The following is a 22,804-nucleotide window of genomic DNA, read 5'->3' on the forward strand; positions in this document are numbered from 1 at the left end:
AATGGCCATTTTATACTCACGCTGATCTATGGTGCGAGAAACAGTAATGACCATTATAGTCTCATGTTGGTCAGCAGTGTGTGAAACAGTCATGACCATTATACACTCACGTTGCTCCACAGTGTGTGAATCAGGTATGACCATTTTACACTCATGTTGATCTACAGTGTGTGAATCAGTAATGAACATTATAGACTAATGTTGATCCACGGTGTGTGAATCAGGTATGACCATTATACACTCATGTTGATCTACATTGTATGAAACTGTAATAAGGATGATACTCTCATGTTGATTTACAGAGTGTGAATTAGGTATGACCATTATAGACTCACATTGATCTGCAGTGTCTGAAACAATGACCATTATAGATTCACGTTGATCTGCATTGTGTGAAACAGTCATGACCATTGTAGACTCACATTGGTCTACAATGTGCGAAACAGTAATGACCACCATAGACTCACATTGATTTGCAGTGTGTGAGACAGTAATGACCATTATGGACTCACATTGATCTACAGTGTGTGAAACAGAAATGACCATTATAGACTCATGTTGATCTACAGTTTGTGAATCAGGTATGACCATTATACACACACGATGATCTACAGTGTCTGAAACAGTAATGACCATTATAGACTTCCGTTGCTCTACAGTGTGTGAATCAGTTATGACCATTACAGACTCACATTGACATACAGTGTGTGAAACAATAATGACCATGTTAGATTCACATTGATCTACAGCGTATGAAGAAGTAATGACCATTATACACTCACGTTCATCCACAGTGTGTGAATCAGCTATGACCATCATAGACACATGTTGATCTGCAATGTGTGAAACAGTAATGTCCATTGTAAACTCACATTGATCTACAGTGTGTGAATCAGGTATGACCATTATAGACCCTTGTTGATCTACAGTATGTGAAATGGTAATGGCCATTATAGGCTCACATTGCCCGACAGTGTGTGAAACAGGAAACACTATTATAGACTTAAGTTGATCTACAGTGTGTGAAACAGTAATGACCATCATAGGCACACGTTGATCTACAGTGTGTGAAACAGTAATGTCCGTTATAGACTCATGCTGGTCTACCGTGTGTGAAAGAGTAATAACCGTTATAGATTCACATGAATCTACAGTGCGTAAAACAGTAATGACCATTATAGACTCGCGTTGATCTCCAGTGTGTGAATTAGGTATGACCATTATGGACTCACATTGATCTACAGCGTGTGAAACAGTAATGACCATTATAGACTCACATTGATCTACAGTGTGTGAAACAGTAATGACCATTATAGACTCACATTGATTTGCAGTGTGTGAAACACTAATGACCATCATAGACTCACATTGATTTGCAGTGTCTGAAACAGTGATGATAATTATGGACTCACATTGACCCACAGCGTGAAACAGTAACGACTATTATAGACTCACCTTGATGTACAGTGTGTGAATCAGGTATGACCATGATAGCCTCACGTTGATCTACATTCTGTGAAACAGTAATGACCATTATAGTCTCACGTTGATCTAAAGTGTGTGAAACAGTAATGACCATTATAGACTCACATTGATTGACAGTGTGTGAAGCAGTAATGACCATTATAGACTCACGCTGGTCTACAGTTTGTGAAACAATAATGACCATTATAGATTCACATTTACCTACAGAGTGAAACAGTAATGACCATTATAGACTCACGTTGATCTCCAGTGTGTGAATCAGGTATGACCATTTTAGATTCAGGTGGTCTGCAGTGTGTGAAACAGTAATGACCATTATAGGCACACATCGATCTACAGTGTGTGAAACAGTAATGACCATTATAGACTCACATTGATCGACAGCGTGTGAAGCAGGATTGGCCGTTATAGATTCACATTGATTTACAGTGTGTAACAATAATGACCATTATAGACTCACGTTGAACAACAGTGTGTGAAAGAGTAATGACCATGATAGACTCACGTTCATCTACAGTGTGTGAATCAGGCATGAACATTATCGACTCACATTGATCGACAGTGTGTTAAGCAGTAATGGCATTATAGGCTCACATTGACCTACAGTGTGTGAAACAGTAATGGCCATTATAGACTCACATTGATCAACATTGTATGAAGCAGTAAAGGCCATTATAGACTCACATTGATCAACAGTGTGTGAAATAGTAATGACCATTATAGACTCACATTGATCGACATGTTATGAAGCAGTAAAGGCCGTTATAGACTCACATTGATCTACAGTGTGTGAAACAGTAATGGCCATTATAGATTCACATTGACCTACAGTGTGTGAAAGAGTAATAACTATTATAGACTCACATTGATCTACAATGTGTGAAATAGTTAAGACCATTATAGACTCAAGTTGATCTACAGTGTGTGAATCAGGTATGACCATTATCGACTCACATTGATCTACAGTGTGTGAAGCAGTAGTAACCATTATAGACTCACATTGATCGACAGTGTGTGAATCAGGTATGACTATTTTGGACTCAGGTTGATCTGCAGTGTGTGAAACAGTAATGACCATTCTAGACTCACATTGATCTACAGTGGGTGAAACAGTAATGACCATTATAGACTCACATTGATCGACAGCGTGTGAAGCAGTAATGGCCGTTATAGACTCACATTGATCTACAGTGTGTGAAACAGTAATGGCCATTATAGACTCACATTGATCTACAGTGTATGAAACAGTAATGGCCATTATAGACTCGCATTGATCTACAGTGTGTGAAACAGTAATGGCCATTATAGACTCACATTTATCTACAGTGTGTGAAAGAGTAATAACTATTATAGATTCACATTGATCTGCAATGTATGAAATAGTTAAGACCATTATAGACTCACATTGATCGACATGTTATGAAGCAGTACAGGCCATTATAGACTCACATTGATCTACAGTGTGTGAAAAAGTAATGGCCATTATATACTCACGTTGATATACAGTGTGTGAAACAGTAATGATCATTATAGACTCACATTGATCTACAGTGTGTGAAACAGTATTGACCATTATAGACTCACATTGATCTACAGTGTGTCAAACAGTAATGACCATTATAGACTCACGCTGATCTACAGTGTGTGAAATTGTCATAACCTTTATAGACTCACAATGATGTACAGTGTGTGAAACAGTAATGACCATGATACACTCACAATGATCTACAGTGTGTGAAATATTAATGACCATTATAGACTCAAGTTGATCTACAGTGTGTGAAACAGTAATGATCATTATAGACTCACGCTGATCTACAGTGTGTGAAATTGTCATAACCATTATAGACTCACATTGATCTACAGTGTGTGAAACAGTAACGGCCATTATAGACTCACGTTGATCTACAGTGTGTGAAATATTAATGACCATTATGGACTCACATTTATCTACAGTGTGTGAAACAGTAATGGCCATTATAGACTCACGTTGATCTACAGTATGTGAAATCTTAATGACCATTATAGACTCACGTAGATTGACATTGTATGAAACAGTAATGGCCATTATAGACTCACATTGATCTACAGTGTGTGAAAGAGTAATAACCATTATAGACTCACATTGATCTACGGTGTGTGAAGCAGTAATGACCATTATAGACTCAATTTGATCTAGAGCGTGTGAATCAGGTATGACCATTATCGACTCACATTGATCTGCACTGTGTGAAACAGTAATGATCATTATAGACTCACGTTTACTTATAGTGTGTGAAGCAGTAATAAACATTATAGACTCACATAAATCTATACTGTGTGAATCAGGTATGACCATGATAGACTCACATTGATCTACAGTGTGTGAAACAGTAATGATCATTATAGACTCACATTGATCTACAGTTTGTGAAACAGTAAGGATCATTATAGGCTCACATTGATCGACAGTGTGTGAAGCAATAACGTCAATATAGACTCGCATTGATCAACAGTGTGTGAAACAGTAATGACCATTATAGACTCACATTGATCGACATTGATGGAGCAGTAATGGCCATTATAGACTCACATTGATCTACAGTGTGTGAAACAGTAATGACCATTATAGACTCACATTGATCGACAGTGTGTGATAGAGTAATGACCATGATCGACTCATATTCATCTACAGTGTGTGAATCAGGTATGAACATTTTCGGCTCACATTGATCTGCCATGTGTGAAACAGTAATGACCATTATCGACTCACATTGATCGACAGGTTGTGAAACAGTAATGACCATTATAGACTCACATTGATCTACAGTGTGTGAAACAGTAATGATCATTATAGACTCACATTGATCTACAGAGTGTGAAATAGTAATGACCATTAAAGCCTTACATTGATCGACAGTATGTGAAGCAGTAATGGCCATTATAGACTCACATTGATCTACAGTGTGTGAAATAGTAATGACCATTAAAGTCTCACATTGATCGACAGTGTTTGAATCAGGTATGACCGTGATAGACTCACATTTACATACAGTGTGTGAAACAGTAATAACCATTATAGACTCACATTGACATAGTGTTTGAAACAATCATGACCATTATAGACTCACATTGATCTGCAGTGTGTGAAACAGTAATGATCATTATAGACTCACATTGATCTGCAGTGTGTGAAACAGTAATCACCATTATAGACTCACATTGATCTGCAGTGTGTGAAACAGTAATGATCATTATAGACTCACATTGATCTGCAGTGTGTGAAACAGTAATCATCGTTATAGACACAGTTTGCAGTATTAGCATAACAAACCTTTTTTTTCACAGCTGCAACCTGTAAGTTTATCGTGATCAATTTTAACCTAACTTGCCTATTAGGAAATGACGGGTTAGGGTGCAACAATGGTTTGACTCAACGCGGAGAAATATTGAACGGGATGTAAAACCGACATAACATCTTATTCCATGGGTTTCATGTTCAGCAAGTTTTATTAAAATTACATCGATAGTCTGCAGTCTGTGAATGTAAATTCTAATCCACCCCCAGGCAGTGAATGCACATCCCACTAACCCACCCTGTCCCCTGCCGCCTCCACCCTGTGCAATCACCAAAATTTAACATGACCTTCAGATTTCTAAACTCTGATAATTAAGTATATGGACTTGATAACAATTTGTAGAAAACCACCCCACTGAGTAGTTTTTCATGCTTTCCTGTCAACCTAACTGACCTGACATATTTTAAGCTATTCACACAATCTCAGGCCTCACATATGAGCTGTATTTCAAAATCAAAATATTGTGGGTTCTGGAAATCTGAAACTAAAAGACAAAATGCTGCAAGCATGCTGATGAAAGATCATTGAGTTGAAATATTAACTCTGTTTCTTTCCCCACTGATGCTGCTTAACCTGCTGGGCATTTCTTTCATGATACCTCCTATTGCCTCATGTTAATATCCCGTTTCAACTATCTTCTAGTTTCCACTCAAACTTTTCAGAAGTTGTGAGTCCTGTCTACTTTCCTCCTCTGAGCGAAGCATTTTTTCACATATAGGTTAGTGCAAATCTGGAACTCTCCTCTAAAAAGCTGTGGATGTTGGGTCAGTTGAAGCTCCCCAAGACACAGGTCGATAGATTTGGTGAGATAGATGCTGGGCATGGAACATAGACTGGTTAAAGAAGCTGAGTTAGGCACTAACCATGATCTCAGTGAATGCCAGGTCCCTTTGGACATCAACACTTCCAATCTCTCACCATTTAAAAAATGGATAATTAAAATGGATAACTTCACATTTTTTCAGGTTGTATTCCATCTGCCATGTCCCTGCCCACTCACTTAGCCTGTCTAAATTACCATGAAGCCTCTTTGCATCTCCCTCACCACTCACATTCCCACTAAGTTTTGTGTCATCAGCAAACTTGGAAATATTAATTTGCTTCCCACATCCAAATCATTGATATAGATTGTGAATAGCTGGAGCCCAAGCACTGATCCTTGCAGTACCCCACTAGTCACTGCCTGCCAACCTGAGAATGCTCTGTTTATCCCTACTCTCTGTTTTCTGTCCATTATCCTGTTCTCAATCCATGCCAGCATGTTACCCCCAAATTCATGTGCTCTAATTTTGTTTATTAATCTCATTTGTGGGATCTTATCGAAAGCCTTCTGAAAATCCAAATAAAGTACATCCACTGATTCTCCCTTTTCTATTCTGCTCGCTACATCCTCAAAAAACTCCAATAGTTTTGTCAAATATGATTTCTCTTTCATAGATCCATGTTGGCTCTGTACAATCCTACCATTATTTTCTAAGTGTCCTGTTTTCACATCCTTTGTAATCGATTCCAGCATTTTCCCTCGTACTGATGTCAGGCTAACAGATATGTAGTTCCCTGTTTTCTCTCTCCCTCCTTTATTAAATAGTGGGGTCACCTTTGCTACCTTCCAATCTGCAGGAATCATTCCAGAATCTATAGAATTTTGAAAGATGATCACTAATGTATCCATTGTCTCTACAGCCACCTTTCTGAACACTTTGGGATGTAAATCATCAGGCCCAAGGGATTTATCAACTTTCAGCCCCTTTAATTTCTCCAGGACTACTGTTTTATTAATACTAAATTCTTTCAGTTCCTCATTCACACTTGGTTCTCTGTAGTATTTCTGGGAGGCTTTTCATATCTTCACCCATGAAGACATACACAAAGAATGACCCACTCCTCTTCCTGTGAACTGGATGTGAGCAATGTGCTGAGAAATGGAAATTAATTATTGTTTTTCTTTTTTTTAATGCATGTAGAGCTCCCACTGGTCACATCAGCAAAGAGTCGTGACATTGTTACTACTGACACGATGGCAGCAGAAAGCAAATCACCAACCTTCGTACCAGGACCTGTTGAATCTTCACCCCACAGCTCATTGCAGTCAGGCATCCAGTCAACAGCATCACCTTCAGTAGGAAACTCAGGACTTCCTGAAGAGCAGCTAAGTAGACCTGCATCTAGCATGCATCCCAGCTTCACAAAGAGGCTGGATACATTACCCACAACACTAGGATATGTAATATACAGCCTCAGTGAAACAACATTGGCAATGCATGCCTCTGAGTCTGCTGGTGATATGACACCATACATTGAGTCAAGTAGAGAAATAACATTAAACATAGAGAATCAAGTTACAGAAGCCAAACTGGAGCAGCATTCAGATACAGGTTTTACTATTCTAGATAGCATCGCTCAGCCTTCCCCTTCTGCAGTGATTTCAGGCAATGCCCTCGGAATTAATACAACAATGGGCAGCACCAAGGTCACCGTAAACAGATCGGATTTTCTGCCCACACTGGAAGGTTCATCAATGTTGCAAACAAACACTGAAAGTGAACATGAGAATATGTCTGATGTAAACTCCACGTGGTCTCCTGAAACCACACAAAAGCCCACAATGTTTGAACACGGAGGTGGGTCATCCTCAATCCCAATGACTCCAAATCCCACTGAGATACCTGAGGAAACTACAACTAGCACTGCAATGTTTACACCTGAACTCCTCTTGGACCATCGAGCAGTCGAAATGCCAGATGGAGAAGAAACATCATCTCCTGACCTGACTGTGGGAATTGGGAGTACTCCTAAATCACTGAGTTCAGAATCTGCCAAAGTTCACTTGGACCTAATGACAGTCACAGTATTCGATACAAAATGGATACCTTCCAAAGCACCATCTCCTGATCCAAGTGGCATGCTTCTGGAAAGTGGGAGTACTTCTGAAATACTGAGCTCAGAGCCTACAGAAACTCTCTCAGAATACAGCACGGCCTTAGGTGATAATAGAAGGTTCTCTATCTCTGCATCTCCAGACCCAGCTGTCCTGTTTGTAGAAAGTGGGAGTACCCCTGAGATTTTGAGGTCAGAGACATTGGGTTTTTCTCCAGACTTTACAGTAACAACTGATGGTGTGAGAATATCTACCAGCCAACAAGCTACCCCAGGTTCAAGAGGAGAGAGTGATCTTCCAGCCAGAGCAACTCTGCAGGATGTTGATGTTGTACAGACTCCATCGGAAAGGCTTCCTGCCTATTTATCTACTGCTGCCATGGCTCCTTCCACCATACCAGACCGACTGACCTCCCCTTTGCTTCATTCATCTGAAATGTCCTCCATCGACTTCCAAATAAATGTTGATGACAAGCGAGAAATAAAACCCACCATCATTTCCTCCAAACAGTCTACACCTCAATTAAAGTTAATTACTCCTGGACTGGCAGACACCACAAGAGTTTACTCCACTTCTGACTTTGGATGGACTGCTACATCTCGTACAACAACCAATCAGATCACTCAAATGTCATTGTTGACAGTAGGCACACAGCAGTATGGTATGTTTGAGTTATAGAATTGTAAAGCATTGCAATTGGCTTTTTTGCAGCTGTTTTTTATGTTTCCCTATTTGCTTTTCATTGTCTCTTAATTACTGTTATTAGTCTGATTGACACCTTAGTACTTCCATAGCCACGGACTCTCTGCAGAGTTGTGTTCTGTATAATGCTACAGGCCTGAGCTCAGTATCTTTCAATATGCAATGGTGCCTCTTTAATTAAGCCTCCAATTATTTCACCCTGAAACTGTCCATTGCTCTACTCCTCTCCAAGGCTAATACGTCCTTCTTGAGATTCAGCAACTGACACTCTCCTCCTTATCTTCCTCTTGGCTAATACTGACACTCTTCTTCCTCGTTTCCCTCTGTAGGAACATAGGAGAGAAATAGGCCATTCAGCCCCTTGAACCTGTTCTTCTATTCGTTTAGATCATATATGATCTGCATTTAACTCTATGTACTCGCTGTGGTTCAGTAACCCTTAATGCCCTTGTCTGACAAAAATCTGTCAATCTTAATTTTCACATTTTCAACTGAAATAGCCTCAATAGATTTTTGGTGAAGAGCATTCCAGGTTAGCACTGCACTTTGTATGACATCACCTCTGAATAACCTGGTTCTAATTTTAACCTTTCTGAGCTCTCCCATCAGAGAAAATACAGGAATATAAGAAGATAAAGCTTAGTATATGCCAGCTGTCCTCATAGCCCCAGTGTCTTCCTGGTGAATATGTACTCTCTCCAAGGCCAATATATCCTGCCTGAGATGTGGTACCAGAGCTGAACACAGTACTTTAAATGGGATTTAACTAGAGTTCTGTACAGCTGTAACATAACTTCCATCCCTTTTGTAATCCAGCCCCCTGAGATAAAGGCCAGTTTTTTCCTGTACTTACCCAAGAGATAATTCTAATGAGCTCCGTGCCTACATTCCTAAATCTCTCCGATCCTCCACAGTTCCAGCTTCTCACCATTTGGAAAATGCTCTGAACTATCATTCTGAAGGCCAAAGTGCATGACTCGCACTTTACCACATTGAACTCCACCTGCCAGGTTTTTCCCACTCACCTAGTCTATCAATATCCCCTTGCAACTTTCTGCTCTGATCTACACTACTTACTGGGCTACGGGACTTAGTATCATCAGCAAACTTGGCTATACGGACCTCTATTCCTTCTTCAAGTCACTTAGAAATGTAGCAAAAATCTAAGCCCACAGTTCAGATCCCTGGGGGACATCACTAGTCAAATCCTGGCAATTTGAGTACCCAGGCATTGTCCCTACTCACTGTCTCATGTCTCCTAACCAGTTTCATATCCAAGCCAATAGGTGTTTCCAATTCCATGCACTCTGATTTTCGTTAATAGTCTCTATTGTGAGCCTTGTGAATTCTCTTCTGGATAAGAGTAACATCCATAGACACCTTATCTACCATCTTAGTTACTTCCTCAAAGAAATTCGGATTGTTAGGCATAACTTAACCTTTTACAAACCCATGCCAGCTCTCTTTGATCAGCACAAATTTGTTGAAATGCTCAATTGCTCTGTCCTAAATAGCGAGTTCCGATAACTTTCCCACAACTGATAAATAGACTTTTAATTTCCTAGTTTATTTCTCCTATACCTTCCTTAAGTAATGGAGTGGCATTGGCAATTTTCCACTCCAAGTGGGCGATTTCTAAATTGAAAGAGTTTGGAAGATCAAGGCGAGTGCATCAATAATTTCCTCATCTACTTCTTATAATACGCTGGGGTAGATACCATCAGCTCCTAGAGATTTGGCAATCTTTAATCTCATTATTTTCTCTGTCACCTTTTTTTTAACTTATGTTGGATCTAGTTAGTTCCTCCTCTTGATTTATTTTCAGTTTCCTTGTGTCTCTGATGCTTAATTCCTTCCCTTAACTGTCAGACTGATGCAATGTAATCATTCAGTCCTCTATTTGTTGACTTCCAAATGTAATATCATCTGTATCTGTAATCAAGAGACCCACATTAATCTTAGCCACCCTTTTAGAATTATAGAATGGTTACAGCTCAGAAGGAGACCATTCTGCCTGTTGAACCAGTACTGGCTTTCTGCAACATCAATTTAGTTAGTTCCACTCCCCTGCCCATTCCCTGCAGCCCTGAATTTCTTTTCTCTTCAGGTGTTTATCAAATTTCCTCTGAAAACCTTGGTTGAATCCACCTCCGCCTGCCTTTCAGACAGCACATACTAGATCGTAACCACTCACTGCTTAAAAGGGGTTTTCCTCATGTCGCCTTTGGTTCTTTTGCCAATCACCTTAAATCTCCATCCGCTTATTCTTGACCCTTCTACCAATGGGAACAGTGTCTACTCTGTCTAGACCCCTAGTAATTTTGAACACTTCTGTCAAATCTCCTCTCAACCTTCTCTTCTCTAAGGAGAGCAGTCCCAGATTCTCGAATCTATCTTTCTCTTAACATATTTGTGAAAGCCTTTAGTGTTGTCCTTGATATCCTTGCAAAGTTTTCCTCATTCTCCCTTTTTTCAGTTCTTTCTTCATGCCTTTGCTGTTCTTTATGTCTCTCCTAGGAATCACTACTGTTCTTTGCATTGTCCTTTTCTTTAGTTTCCACTTCCCTTGTTGGCTAAGCTTGTTCAATTATACACGTAGAGCTCTTGCCCTTTAGGGATATGTAGGAACATAGGAACAGGAGTCTTCTTAGACACGAAGCTTCCTTAGGCCAGAATTTTCCTGTCGGTGATTTGGGGGCGGGGCCTGGTCGCCGACGGGAAAATGATGCGGGATGACGTCAGGAGGAACCCCCGACGTCATCCCAGTCCATTTAAATTTTTAGGATGGCGGGTGGACAGCGAAATCAGCTGTTTGCCCGCCGACCTGTCAATGGCCAATTCACTGACTATCGGGTTCTTAACTAAATCTTGCTCATTACTGTATCTATTATGACATGGCCCTTTTTTTCTAGGACATATTGTTGCAGAAAACTATATTTTTAATATATTCTTTCCTGGAGTTTGAGTATTGCTGGCTAGACCATCATTTATTGCCCATCCCTAATTGCCCTTGAGAAGGTGGTGGTGAGCTGTCTTCTTGAATCGCTACACTCCGTGTGGTGTAGGTACACCCACAGTGCTGTTAGGGAGGGAGTTCCAGGATTTTGACCCAGCGACAGCAAAGGAACGGCGATATATTTCCAAGTTAGGATGGTATGTGGCTTGAAGTGGAACTTGCAGGTTCTTGAGCAGGTTCAACATGCTCAAGATATTTACTAACATTCTGACATAAGCTAGATTCCCTATCCCAAACTGTATGAAAGTTAAAAATCCCCCCTAACATCACACGGCCTTTGTCACACGCTTGGTTAATCTCTGCATTTATATAATCTATCACTTCACAACTGTTACCAGGAGGCCTATACACAAATCTTACTACGATCTGAAATCCTTTTCAATTTTTTAATTCTACAAATAAAGTCTCCACTTACCTCCACGCCTTGCCTTACCTCTCATTGCATCAATGCGGCAATTTCATTCTTAATCACTATAGGCTACCCTTTACCCTTTTGCATTTTCCCTATCTTTCCTGTAGACCTTATAACCTGGTTATAAGGTTAGTTTAGTTCCCAATCCTGACCATCTTGCAGCCATGTCTCAGTAATGACTACCATATCATACCCTCCAAGTTGAATTCATTCAATTTATTGCTTACACTCTCTCCATTTGTATAAAGAATGCTTATTGGGGCCACACACTCTAACCTGTCCTTCTGCTCTAATGTTTTGCTCACACGTTTCTTATTTCTCTTTCCTGATTTAATTACTTTACCTTGTTCAGTTTTCTGTTTACTTGCATTGCCTAAAACACATTTTCTGACTGTTCTTCTACTCTTTCCCCTTTTGCTTGTTTTAAAATTATAATCTATACTACCTTTTCCACCTGAGCCCTCCACTCCAGTTGATCACCCTATTTATCCTTTCTGATAGGAGCCTGGTCCCAGCCTACTTTAAGTGAAACCATCTCAGTTGTACAGTTTCTTCTGTCCCAGTACTGATGCCAGTCATGAACTAGAACCCCTCTTTTCCACATTACTCCTTCAGCCGCATTGTATATTCACCTCCTAATCTGCTTGTCCTTACATCAATTTTCATGTGACTCAGGTAATAATGTAGAGATTATAACCCTTGGGGCCCCATTCTTTAATCCCTAGTTCCTGATGTTCTCCAGACCAGCTGTCTTGCCGACTCTCCCCTATATTATTTATCCCGACATGATCACAATGACTGGATCCTCCCTCTCTCTCAACCTTTCAAGATGGTTTGAGATGTCCCTCACCCTGGCACCAAGTAGGCAACATACCATGTGGGACTCTCAATCCTGCTGACAAAGAATGTTATTTGCACCTCACCCCCCACAACGCTCCCCACCCCCACTCCAATTTTCTGAATTCCCTACAACTACCAATTTATGTTTCCTTTCCTATTGCTCCCCACTTGCTCCAAGGTGCCATGGTCTGCAATCTGGCTGTCCTTCTGTCAGTCTTTATCCTTATCCTCAAAGGTAGCATGTACATTATAGATAGATAAAAGCAAAAAACTGCGGATGCTGGAAATCCAAAACAAAAATAAAAATACGCGGAAAAACTCATCAGGTCTGGCAGCATCTGCAGAGAGGAACACAGTTAACGTTTCGAGTCCGTATGACTCTTCAACAGGACTAAGTAAAAATAGAAAAGAGGTGAAATATAAGCTGGTTTAAGGGGGGTTGGGACAGGTAAAGCTGGATAGAGGGCCAGTGATAGGTAGAGATAGCCAAAAGATGTCATAGACAAAGGGACAAAGAGGTGTTGAAGGTGGTGATATTATCTAAGGAATGTGCTAATAAGTGACATTAAGGGTAGAAAGCAGGACAAGCAAGGTACAGATGGCCCTAGTGGGGGTGGGGTGGGGGGAAGCGAATGAAATAGGCTAAAAGGTAAAGATAAAACAATGGATGGAAATACATTTAAAAATAATGGATATTGGTGGGAAAAGAAAAACCTATATAAATTATTGGGGGAAAAAAAGGGGGGGGGATCAGAAAGGGGGTGGGGATGGAGGAGATAGTTCATGATCTAAAATTGTTGAACTTAATGTTCAGTCCGGAAGGCTGTAAAGTGCCAAGTCAGAAGATGAGGTGCTGTTCCTCCAGGTTGCGTTGAGCTTCACTGGAACATTACAGCAGGCCAAGGACGGACATGTGGGCATGAGAGCAGGGTGGAGTGTTGAAATGGCAAGCGACAGGGAGGTCTGGGTCATGCTTACAGACAGACTGAAGGTGTTCCGCAAAGTGGTCACCCAGTCTGCGTTTGGTCTCTCCAATGTCGAGGAAACCGCATTGGGAGCAGTGAATGCAGTAGACTAAATTGAGGGAAGTGCAATGAAATGCTGCTTCACTTGAAAGGAGTGTTTGGGCCCTTGGATAGTGAGGAGAGGGGAAGTATAGGGGCAGGTGTTGCACCTTCTGCGGTTGCATGGGAAGGTGCCGTGGGAGGGGGTTGAGGTGTAGGGGGTGATGGAGGAGTGGACCAGGGTGTCCCGGAGGGAATGATCCCTACGGAATGCCATCGGGGGGGTGAAGGGAAGAAGTGTTTGGTGGTGGCATCATGCTGGAGTTGGCGGAAATGGCAGAGGATGATCCTTTGAATGCGGAGGCTGGTGGGGTGATAAGTGAGGACAAGGGGGACCTTATCATGGTTCTGGGAGGGAGAGAAAGGTGTGAGGGCGGATGCGCGGGAGATGGGCCGGACATGGTTGAGGGCCCTGTCAACCACCGTGGGTGGAAAACCTCGGTTAAGGAAAAAGGAGGACATGTCAGAGGAACTGTTTTTGAAAGTGGCATCATCAGAACAGATGCGACGGAGGTGAAGGAACTGAAAGAATGGGATGGAGTCCTTACAGGAAGCAGGGTGTGAGGAGCTGTAGTCAAGGTAGCTGTGGGAGTCGGTAGGCTTGTAATGAATATTGGTGGACAGTCTATCACCTGAAATTGAGACAGAGAGGTCAAGGAAGGGAAGGGAAGTGTCAGAGGCGGACCATGTGAAAATGATGGAGGGGTGGAAATTGGAAGCAAAATTAATAAATTTTTCCAGGCCCAGACGAGAGCATGAAGCAGCACCGAAGCAATCATCGATGTACCAGAGAAGAGTTGTGGGAGGGGGCCGGAGTAGGACTGGAACAAGGAATGTTCCACATACCCCATGAAGAGACAGGCATAACTGGGGCCCATGTGGGTACCCATAGCCACACCTTTTATTTGGAGGAAGAAAGAGGAGTTTAAGGAGAAATTGTTCAGTGTGAGAACAAGTTCAGCCAGACGGAGGAGAGAAGTGGTGAATGGGGATTGTTCGGGCCTCTGTTCGAGGAAGAAGCGGAGACCCATCAGACCATCCCGGTGGGGGATGGAGGTGTGGAGGGATTGGGCGTCCATGGTGAAGTGGAGGCGGTTGGGGCCAGGGAATTGGAAATTGTTGATGTGACGTAGGGTGTCAGAGGAATCACGGATGTAGGTGGGAAGGGACTGGACAAGGGGAGAGAGAATGGAGTCAAGATAGCTAGAAATGAGTTCCGTGGGGCAGGAACAGGCTGACACCATCAGTCTGCCGGGACAGTCCTGTTTGTGGATTTTGGGTAGAAGCGGGCCGTCCGAGGTTGGGACACTATGAGGTTGGAAGCTGTGTAAGGAAGATCTTCAGAGGAGATGAGGTCAGTAACAGTCCTGGAAACCATGGCTTGACGTTCAGTGGTGGGGTCATAGTCCAGGGGGATTATAGATAGAATTATAGATAGAATTAGTTTCAGTGGACGCTCTTTCTCTATCTCCCCTGTGTTCCCTTTACTCTGTACACTATCAATCGCAACAACCTCATCCTGAACCTGCACCTCCCTATGAAGTGTGACTGAGGTCTGCAGCAAACTATCCAAGTATTTCTCCCCTTCCTGTATGTGATGGAATGTCTCCAACTCACACTCTATCTCAATCACTCTGAGCTGGAATGATTCGAGATGGAGACATCTACTGCAGGTGTTTGTGCTCTGGACACGACTATTGTCCACAAACTCCCATACACTGCAGTCCAGACACACAACCTGCTCTACCATATCTTAGCTTAAAATACTTATACTAGTTATATCTACTTATGTTCTTTTTCTTCACTCTAACTTGCACAAAGTAATAAAACACCAGTCAAATTTGTAAATACTTACTGTCTCAACACAAACCACTACACAACTATTGGAGGCAAAAAGCAACACCTCTTGCCCCCTCTGCACGGAATTCCCCTTCTCACCAAATTGCCAATGTTTACATACTATTTATGATGCACTCCATTTATAACCATTTTGCATCAGCAGATACGGTTTAATTTTATACATCTTTCCCAGCCACACCCAAGTGTCACTCAGCTTGCTGCTGTTATGTACAGGTCCTGTATTGTGCTAAATATAATTTGAAAAGCTCCCAATGTTCATTCATCATTCTATCTGTTAATATTTCTGTCCTGTCTACTGGGGTTAATTCTTACCTATCCCTCCCAACCTTGTTCAAATTTAAAATCATAGTTCATGGCTCATTCTTCTTCTCAAACCTAATATAAAATTCAACCACGTATGGCCCTGTTAGTTAGGTACTCCCCCATTGTTAGGATAATCATTAAGTCAGGCTGATTACTCATTAATACATCTAGAATGACCTGTTTTCTTGTTGGTTCAAGAAAAAATTGCTCCAGAAACCACCAAATACACTCAATACAATGCATTCCTGACTCAAGTTCCTCTACAACCAGTTTATGAGAAAAATTAAACTTGCTCGTTATAACCTCCCTGTTTTTGTAAAAAGCTTCACTGATCTTATGTATTCCATGACTTCATTGTTGTTAATGGTGACACTGTCCTCCTTTCACTATCAATTAATGTGCTGACACTCTCCTCTCATTGATTCGTAGCTGGTATGTTTGATTTTCAAACACTTACAGCAGCAACCACCATGGGTGGGAGCTCAGGAAAGGCGTTAGGTGGAGGGTCCTGGCTCACTCTGACTTTTGTTTGGAAATACAGACACGCAGGCTGCAGCCTGAATTGCTGAGGGTGTACATCAAATACAGATGGTTGGCTTATATGTGACATTAAAGCAAGTAGCCGCTACTTTGTTAATAGAGTTCTGTAGTGTGCAGAAGGATTTGCAATGAACAGCCTTGCTTATTGTTTCTCTTCCTCTCTGCTATGAAGTACAAAGCTCTCTCTGACAGTCTTTAACGGGATGCTTTGAATCTACCTGAAAAGTTCACCGAGTCTTGTAGCATTTGCACCCCCTCTCAGGAGAACTCGACGATACTTTGCTGACATGTGTGGTGTCAAATGAAACACTGCACAGTGTCAGGAGAAGTAGCAAAGAGGCAGGAGGCCTGCCCATTCCCACAGAGTGTAGGACAGTATTGAGGGTTGCTATGGAGACTGTACAGGCCCACCCTGGCCTACACTCCTGGCTGAAACAGGACAGTATAGAAGGGCAGAAACTAAAATTTAAAAAATACTGATTCAAATTCAAATAAATAAATGGAATTGAAACCAAAGGGGAAGTAAACTCGTGGTAAGTGCTTTATATTTAAGAAATATGTGCTGATGAAAAATTATGCATGCAATTTTGCAAAATGGTTAATTTCTGAATGCCAAAGGAGGTCTGTCAGGCTGGGCTTCTTTCCCCTGGTGCCAGGCCATTCCATGGCATCACTGGTTCCTGTCGGGTATAGCTTGATTGGTTGCCTTGGAGATTGGGGTATGACCCCTCTATATAAAACGTGTGCTCTAAGTCTTGCCTAAACTTGGAATTTACTAGTCTTTATTTCTGTTTTCTCAAGATGAGCCAAGCAGCACCGAAATATCAGATCTTGTCATTGTGGATAATGGGCCCAGTCTAAAGTTACAGCCAACAACAACAGATGTAGGAGAGAAGCCTCCTGGAGTCAGCTTGGGTAGGACACCTGATCCTTCTTAAACTCTCTTCACCTTTACTCAGACAAGTCACACAATACAAAACCTTTCCAAAGGTCTGAGCAATCTGTAGACCTTTAATCTGCCGTATGTCGGATATCTACTCAGTGACAACACTGCCCCAGTGTAGGAGATGTCAACAAAAATTGATGTCAAGTTGATTGCGTGTTGATGGGTTTCCGTCTGTGTATAGTCTACTCTGTTTTTTGTGTTCGAAGATTAGAATGATCTAACAATTTAAATCGAACAATGTTAATAGCGCCACAAAATAGGGATTTAGTGCAAAATATGATCAGATAATTTGAACTAATAGACTTTAGATTCAATTAAGTCTGTGTGTCGTTGAAATATCCTGCCAGCTATCTCATACTTCATACTTTGCAATTCATTATTTCAAAAATAGGCCAAAAATATAATTTTAGTTGACTGAGGAATGGTCTACTTTTATTACCCTGTGCCTGTTATGAAGCTTTCCTGAGCTGCATATCACATGATTTATTACCAAGACAAAGCTTTGCCCAATTGTTCTAAGAGCACTTCATTGTGCCAGCTTGGCTTGTCAGTCTGCCATGCCAGCTGCCCAGCAGATCCCGTGAACAGGACCTAGCCTGATGGAGCCGCCATTTATATGGCACCATCGCAACTGGTGGAGGGATGAAGCCTTTCACCTCATTAGCCTGGGTTGCTAATCCAACCCGTGTCCCAGAGGTATAAGGGCAATATGCGCTCACCCTGTCATTATTCTGCTTCACTGGAAAGAAGGGACCATCAACTCATCAGTCTGGGATGGATTTGAAGACAGGTCTCAGATTTGAAAGAGCAATATGCTGAGAATGGGTGGGATTAAATACTTGTAACAGTGAGCCTGTCTACCGGCTGGTCAGCTGGTGGCAACTCCGCTATGGCCATTCCGTGCCCCCTTTGATCTGATTTGGTGCCACTCAGGCACTTACCTGGTTGAAGTTGGGGTCCTCACCATTGTCAGGAGGAACTTCCCGCCCCTGAGAACTACTGGCCAATCAGAGGCTTTTTAAAAATTGTTTCATAGGGTGTGGGTATCACTGGCTAGGCCAGCATTTATTGCCCATCCCTAATTGCCCTTGAGAAGGTGTGGTGAGCTGCCTTCTTGAACCATTGCAGTTCATGTGGTGTAGGTACACCTATAGTACTGTTAGGAAGGGATTTTGACCCAGAAACAGTGAAGGAATGGTGATATATTTCCAAGTCAGGATGGTGAGTGACTTGGAGGGGAACATCCAGGTGGTGGTGTTCCCATCTATCTGCTGCCCCTGTCCTTCTAGATGGTAGTGGTTGTGGGTTTGGAAGGTGCTGTATAAGGAGCCTTGGCAAGTTTCTGCAGTGCATCTTGAAGATGGTACACACCGCTGCCACTGTGCATCAGTAGTGGAGGGAGTGAATGTTTGTGGATACGGTGCCAATCAAGTGGGCTGCCTTGTCCTGGATGGTGTTGAGCTTCTTGAGTGTTGTTGGAGCTGCACTCATCCAAGCAAGTGGAGAGTATTCCACCACACTCCTGACTTGTGCCTTATAGATGGTGGACAGACTTTGAGGTGTCAGGAAGTGAGTTACTCACCACAGAATTCCTGGCCTCTGACCTGCTCTTATAGCCACAGTATTTATATGGCTAGTCCAGTTCAGTTTCTGGTCAATGGTAACTCCCGGGATGTTGATAGTGGAGGATGCAGCCATGGTAATGCCATTGAATGTCAATGGGCAATGGTTTGATTCTCTCTTGTTGGAGATGGTCATTGCCTGACACTTGTGTGGCATGAACATTACTTGCCACTTGTCAGCCCAAGCCTGGATATTGTCCAGGTTTTGCTGCATTTGGACATGGACTGCCTCAGTATTTGAGGAGTCACGAATGGTGCTGAACATTGTGCAATCATCAGCAAACATCCCCACTTCTGACCTTATGATGGAAGGAAGGTCATTGATGAAGCAGCTGAAGATGGTTGGGCCTAGGACACTACCCTGAGGAACTCCTGCAGTGATATCCTGGAGCTGAGATGATTGACCTCCAACAACCTATCCCCACAACCTCTCCACCCACCCCACCCACATTGGCCCCAGTCCTCCCCACCACGGCCTACCTGAGTGATCCAGCAAGGGGCAGTCACTGGGTGATGTGAATGCCAACAGGGGGCAGTCACTGGGTGATGGGAATCCCAGTAGGGGACAGTGGGTAATGGGAATCTCAGTAGGGGACAGTCACTGGGTGATGGGAATCCGAGCAAGGGGCAGTCACCGGGTGATGGGAATCCCAGCAGGGGCCAGTCACTATTTGATGGGAATCTCAGCAGGGGGCAGTAACTGGGTGACAGGAATCCCAACAAGGAACAGTCACTGGGTGATGGGAATCCCAGCAGGAACAGTCACTGTGTGATGGGAATCCCAGCAGGGTCCAGTCACTGTGTGATGGGAATCCCAGCAGGGTCCAGTCACTGTGTGATGGGAATCCCAGCAGGGTCCAGTCACTGTGTGATGGGAATCCCAGCAGGGGCCAGTCACTGTGTGATGGGAATCCCAGCAGGGGCCAGTCACTGTGTGATGGGAATCCCAGCAGGGGCCAGTCACTGTGTGATGGGAATCCCAGCAGGGGGCCAGTCACTGTGTGATGGGAATCCCAGCAGGGGGCCAGTCACTGTGTGATGGGAATCCCAGCAGGGGGCCAGTCACTGTGTGATGGGAATCCCAGCAGGGGGCCAGTCACTGTGTGATGGGAATCCCAGCAGGGGCCAGTCACTGTGTGATGGGAATCCCAGCAGGGGCCAATCACTGTGTGATAGGAATCCCAGAAGGTGGCAGTAACTGGGTGACAGGAATCCCAACAGGGGGCAGTCACTGGATGATGGGAATCCAAACAGGGGCAGTCACTGGGTGATGAGAATCCCGACAGGGGACAGTCACTGGGACTTTTACCCAAAATCTTCTTTTGGGGACAAGATGCTACTGCTGAGTCACAGCTGACGCCTTAAGAGACAAATCCGCCCTGGTATTTCTATTAATTGTCACCGATTTAAGAGTTTGACATGTTCTAGATGACGGGTTTTCTCAGGTCTAGTTACCAGGCAATAATTTTCTCTCTTTTTCAGACTGGCTGATTGTGGTTGGAATCATCGTGTCACTTCTCATCATTGTAATTGGTGGACTGGTGATCATATACAGCAAAAGGTAGGAAGGCCCCAACCTCTACAATCTCAAGGACTGGGGCAACCCTCCCTCAGGTAGCCAGGGCATGGCCAGCAGGGCAGCAGCGAGGCACAGTTTGCCACTTATACTGGGCAACCCATCCTGGAACTGTGTTGATTGGTGGTGGGGCGAGGGGAGATGTTGTGGCAATGTGGGGAGGAAGAAGAGGTGGACAAAGGGAGCCACGTCAATCTAATAGATGGAAGTGCCGAATTGTGAGATAAAGATCCACAGTTAACACTGGCTCAATTTTAAATGGCTATCTGAACATTGTGAGATTAAATTGACCTATCAGGTCCAGAGCAATGCCTCAAAAACTGGGCTCAACAGCCTGGAAGACCATGTCAAATACTTGCCATCCTGATGTTCCAGCAAGATCAGGTAACACTGGAATCCACACATAGGCACTGTCAGCAAGCTCGCAGGCTGGAAAGGGGAAATGAACACTATTGCTGACGTAACCCTCTCTGATCCAATCAGAGAAAATGTGGCAATTTCTTTGGTTCAATCCAGATAAAGAAAGTTGCTGTTGGGCTAAGACAAGGGTGCTTGCTGAGCACCTGTACAGAGATTCCTGCTGAGGTTTGTTCTTGGAAACCTGGGCTTCTTTCTTTCACATTGCTATTTTGTCTCTTTAGATTTCAGCCTCCATTCATGGACCAGGGACTTGAATTTTAATTTAAGCATTTCAACCAGCCTGAAGATCCCATTGTAGAGCACGCATGTCTGTATTGTTTCCCCATTCAGCCCCATTTCCTGTGTATTTATATTACATGCCTGGCCCTCCGCACCCATTTCCTGTGTATCTGGATGGTGTGTTTTTAAAAATTAATTTACAGGATATGGGCGTCGCTGGCTAAGCCAGCACTTATTGCCCATCCATAGTTGTCCTTGAGAAGGTGGTGATGAGCTGCCTTCTTGAACCGCTGCAGTCCAAGTGGTGTAGGTACACCCACAGCACTGTTAGAGAGGGAGTTCTAGGATTTTGACCCAGCGACAGTGAAGGAACGGCGATATATTTCCAAGTCAGGATGGTGAGTGACTTGGAGGGGAACTTCCAGGTGGTGGTGTTCCCATCTATCTGCTGCCCTTGTCCTTCTAGATGATAGCGTTCATGGGTTTGGAAGGTGCTGCCTTAGGAGGTTTGCTGAGTTCTACAGTGCATCTTGTAGATGGTACACACTGCTGCCACTGTGCATAGGAGGGGGAGGGAGTGAATGTTTATGGATGGGGTGCCAATAAAGCGGGCTGCTTTGTCCTGGACAGTGTTGAGCTTCTTGACTGTTGTGAGAGCTGCACTCATCCAAGTAAATGTGGAGTATTCCATCACACTCCTGACTTCTGCCTTGTAGATGGTGGACAGGCTTTGGGGAGTCAGGAGATGAGTTACTCATCGCAGGATTCCTAGCCTCTGACCTGCTCTTGTAGTCACAGTATTTATATGGATAGCCTAGTTCAGTTTCTGGTCAATAATAATCCCTGGGGTATCGATAGTGGGGGATTCAGTGATGGCAATTCATTAAATGTCAAGGGGCAATGGTTGGATTCTGTCTTGTTGGAGATGGTCATTGACTGACATTTGTGTGGTGCGAATGTTACTGCCACTTATCAGCCCAAGCCTGGATATTGTCCAGGTCTTGCTGCATTAGGACATGGATTGCTTCAGTATCTGAGGAGTCATGAGTTATGCTGAACATTGTGCAATCATCAGCGAACATCCCCACTTCAGACCTTATGGTAGAAGGAAGGTCCTGTAGTGTTCCCCTTCACATCCATTTCCTGGGTATCTGGATTATGATGTGTCTGTTTTTCTCCCTCTATCCTTATTTCCTGTGTACTTGGATTAGGGACTGTGCTTAATTGCAGAATCCCCCTCACCTTCTTTCTGCATATCCATGCATTTAGCAACCATGTTCAGATCACTCAGAAGATTGAGTTGCCACTGCTGGCACTGATTCTACTGAAAGAGGTGACTGTGGAGACAAGAGACTGCCTGTCACCTTTCAAAATTATTTGGACTCTGGGATAGTTTCTGCAGAGTCAACATGGATTTATAAAAGGGAAATCATGTTTAAATAACCTGTTGCAGTTTTTTGAGGATGGAGCTAGCAGAATAGATAAGGGGGAAGGAGTGGATGTTCTGTATTTAGATTTTCTGAAAGCTTTTGATTAGATCCCACACAAGAGGTTGGTAAATAAAATTAGAGCACATGGGATTA

The 22,804-nt window shown here is 43.0% G+C and overlaps 1 protein-coding gene across 2 annotated transcripts in view; it reads left to right on the forward strand.

Annotated features, from left to right (window-relative positions):
• Positions 1–22,804, forward strand: part of LOC144684706 (uncharacterized) — a 72,129-nt gene that overhangs the window by 37,992 nt on the left and 11,333 nt on the right. For both annotated transcript variants that reach the window (XM_078548833.1, XM_078548834.1), the window contains 3 exons: positions 6,788–8,362; positions 17,240–17,353; positions 20,489–20,567. In XM_078548833.1, coding sequence (XP_078404959.1) covers positions 6,788–8,362; positions 17,240–17,353; positions 20,489–20,567 — 1,768 coding nt within the window. The remainder of the gene's footprint in view (positions 1–6,787; positions 8,363–17,239; positions 17,354–20,488; positions 20,568–22,804) is intronic.

This window comes from Cetorhinus maximus, chromosome 9 (assembly GCF_964194155.1).
Source record: "Cetorhinus maximus chromosome 9, sCetMax3.hap1.1, whole genome shotgun sequence".
In the NCBI taxonomy this organism is placed as follows: Eukaryota; Metazoa; Chordata; class Chondrichthyes; order Lamniformes; family Cetorhinidae; genus Cetorhinus; species Cetorhinus maximus.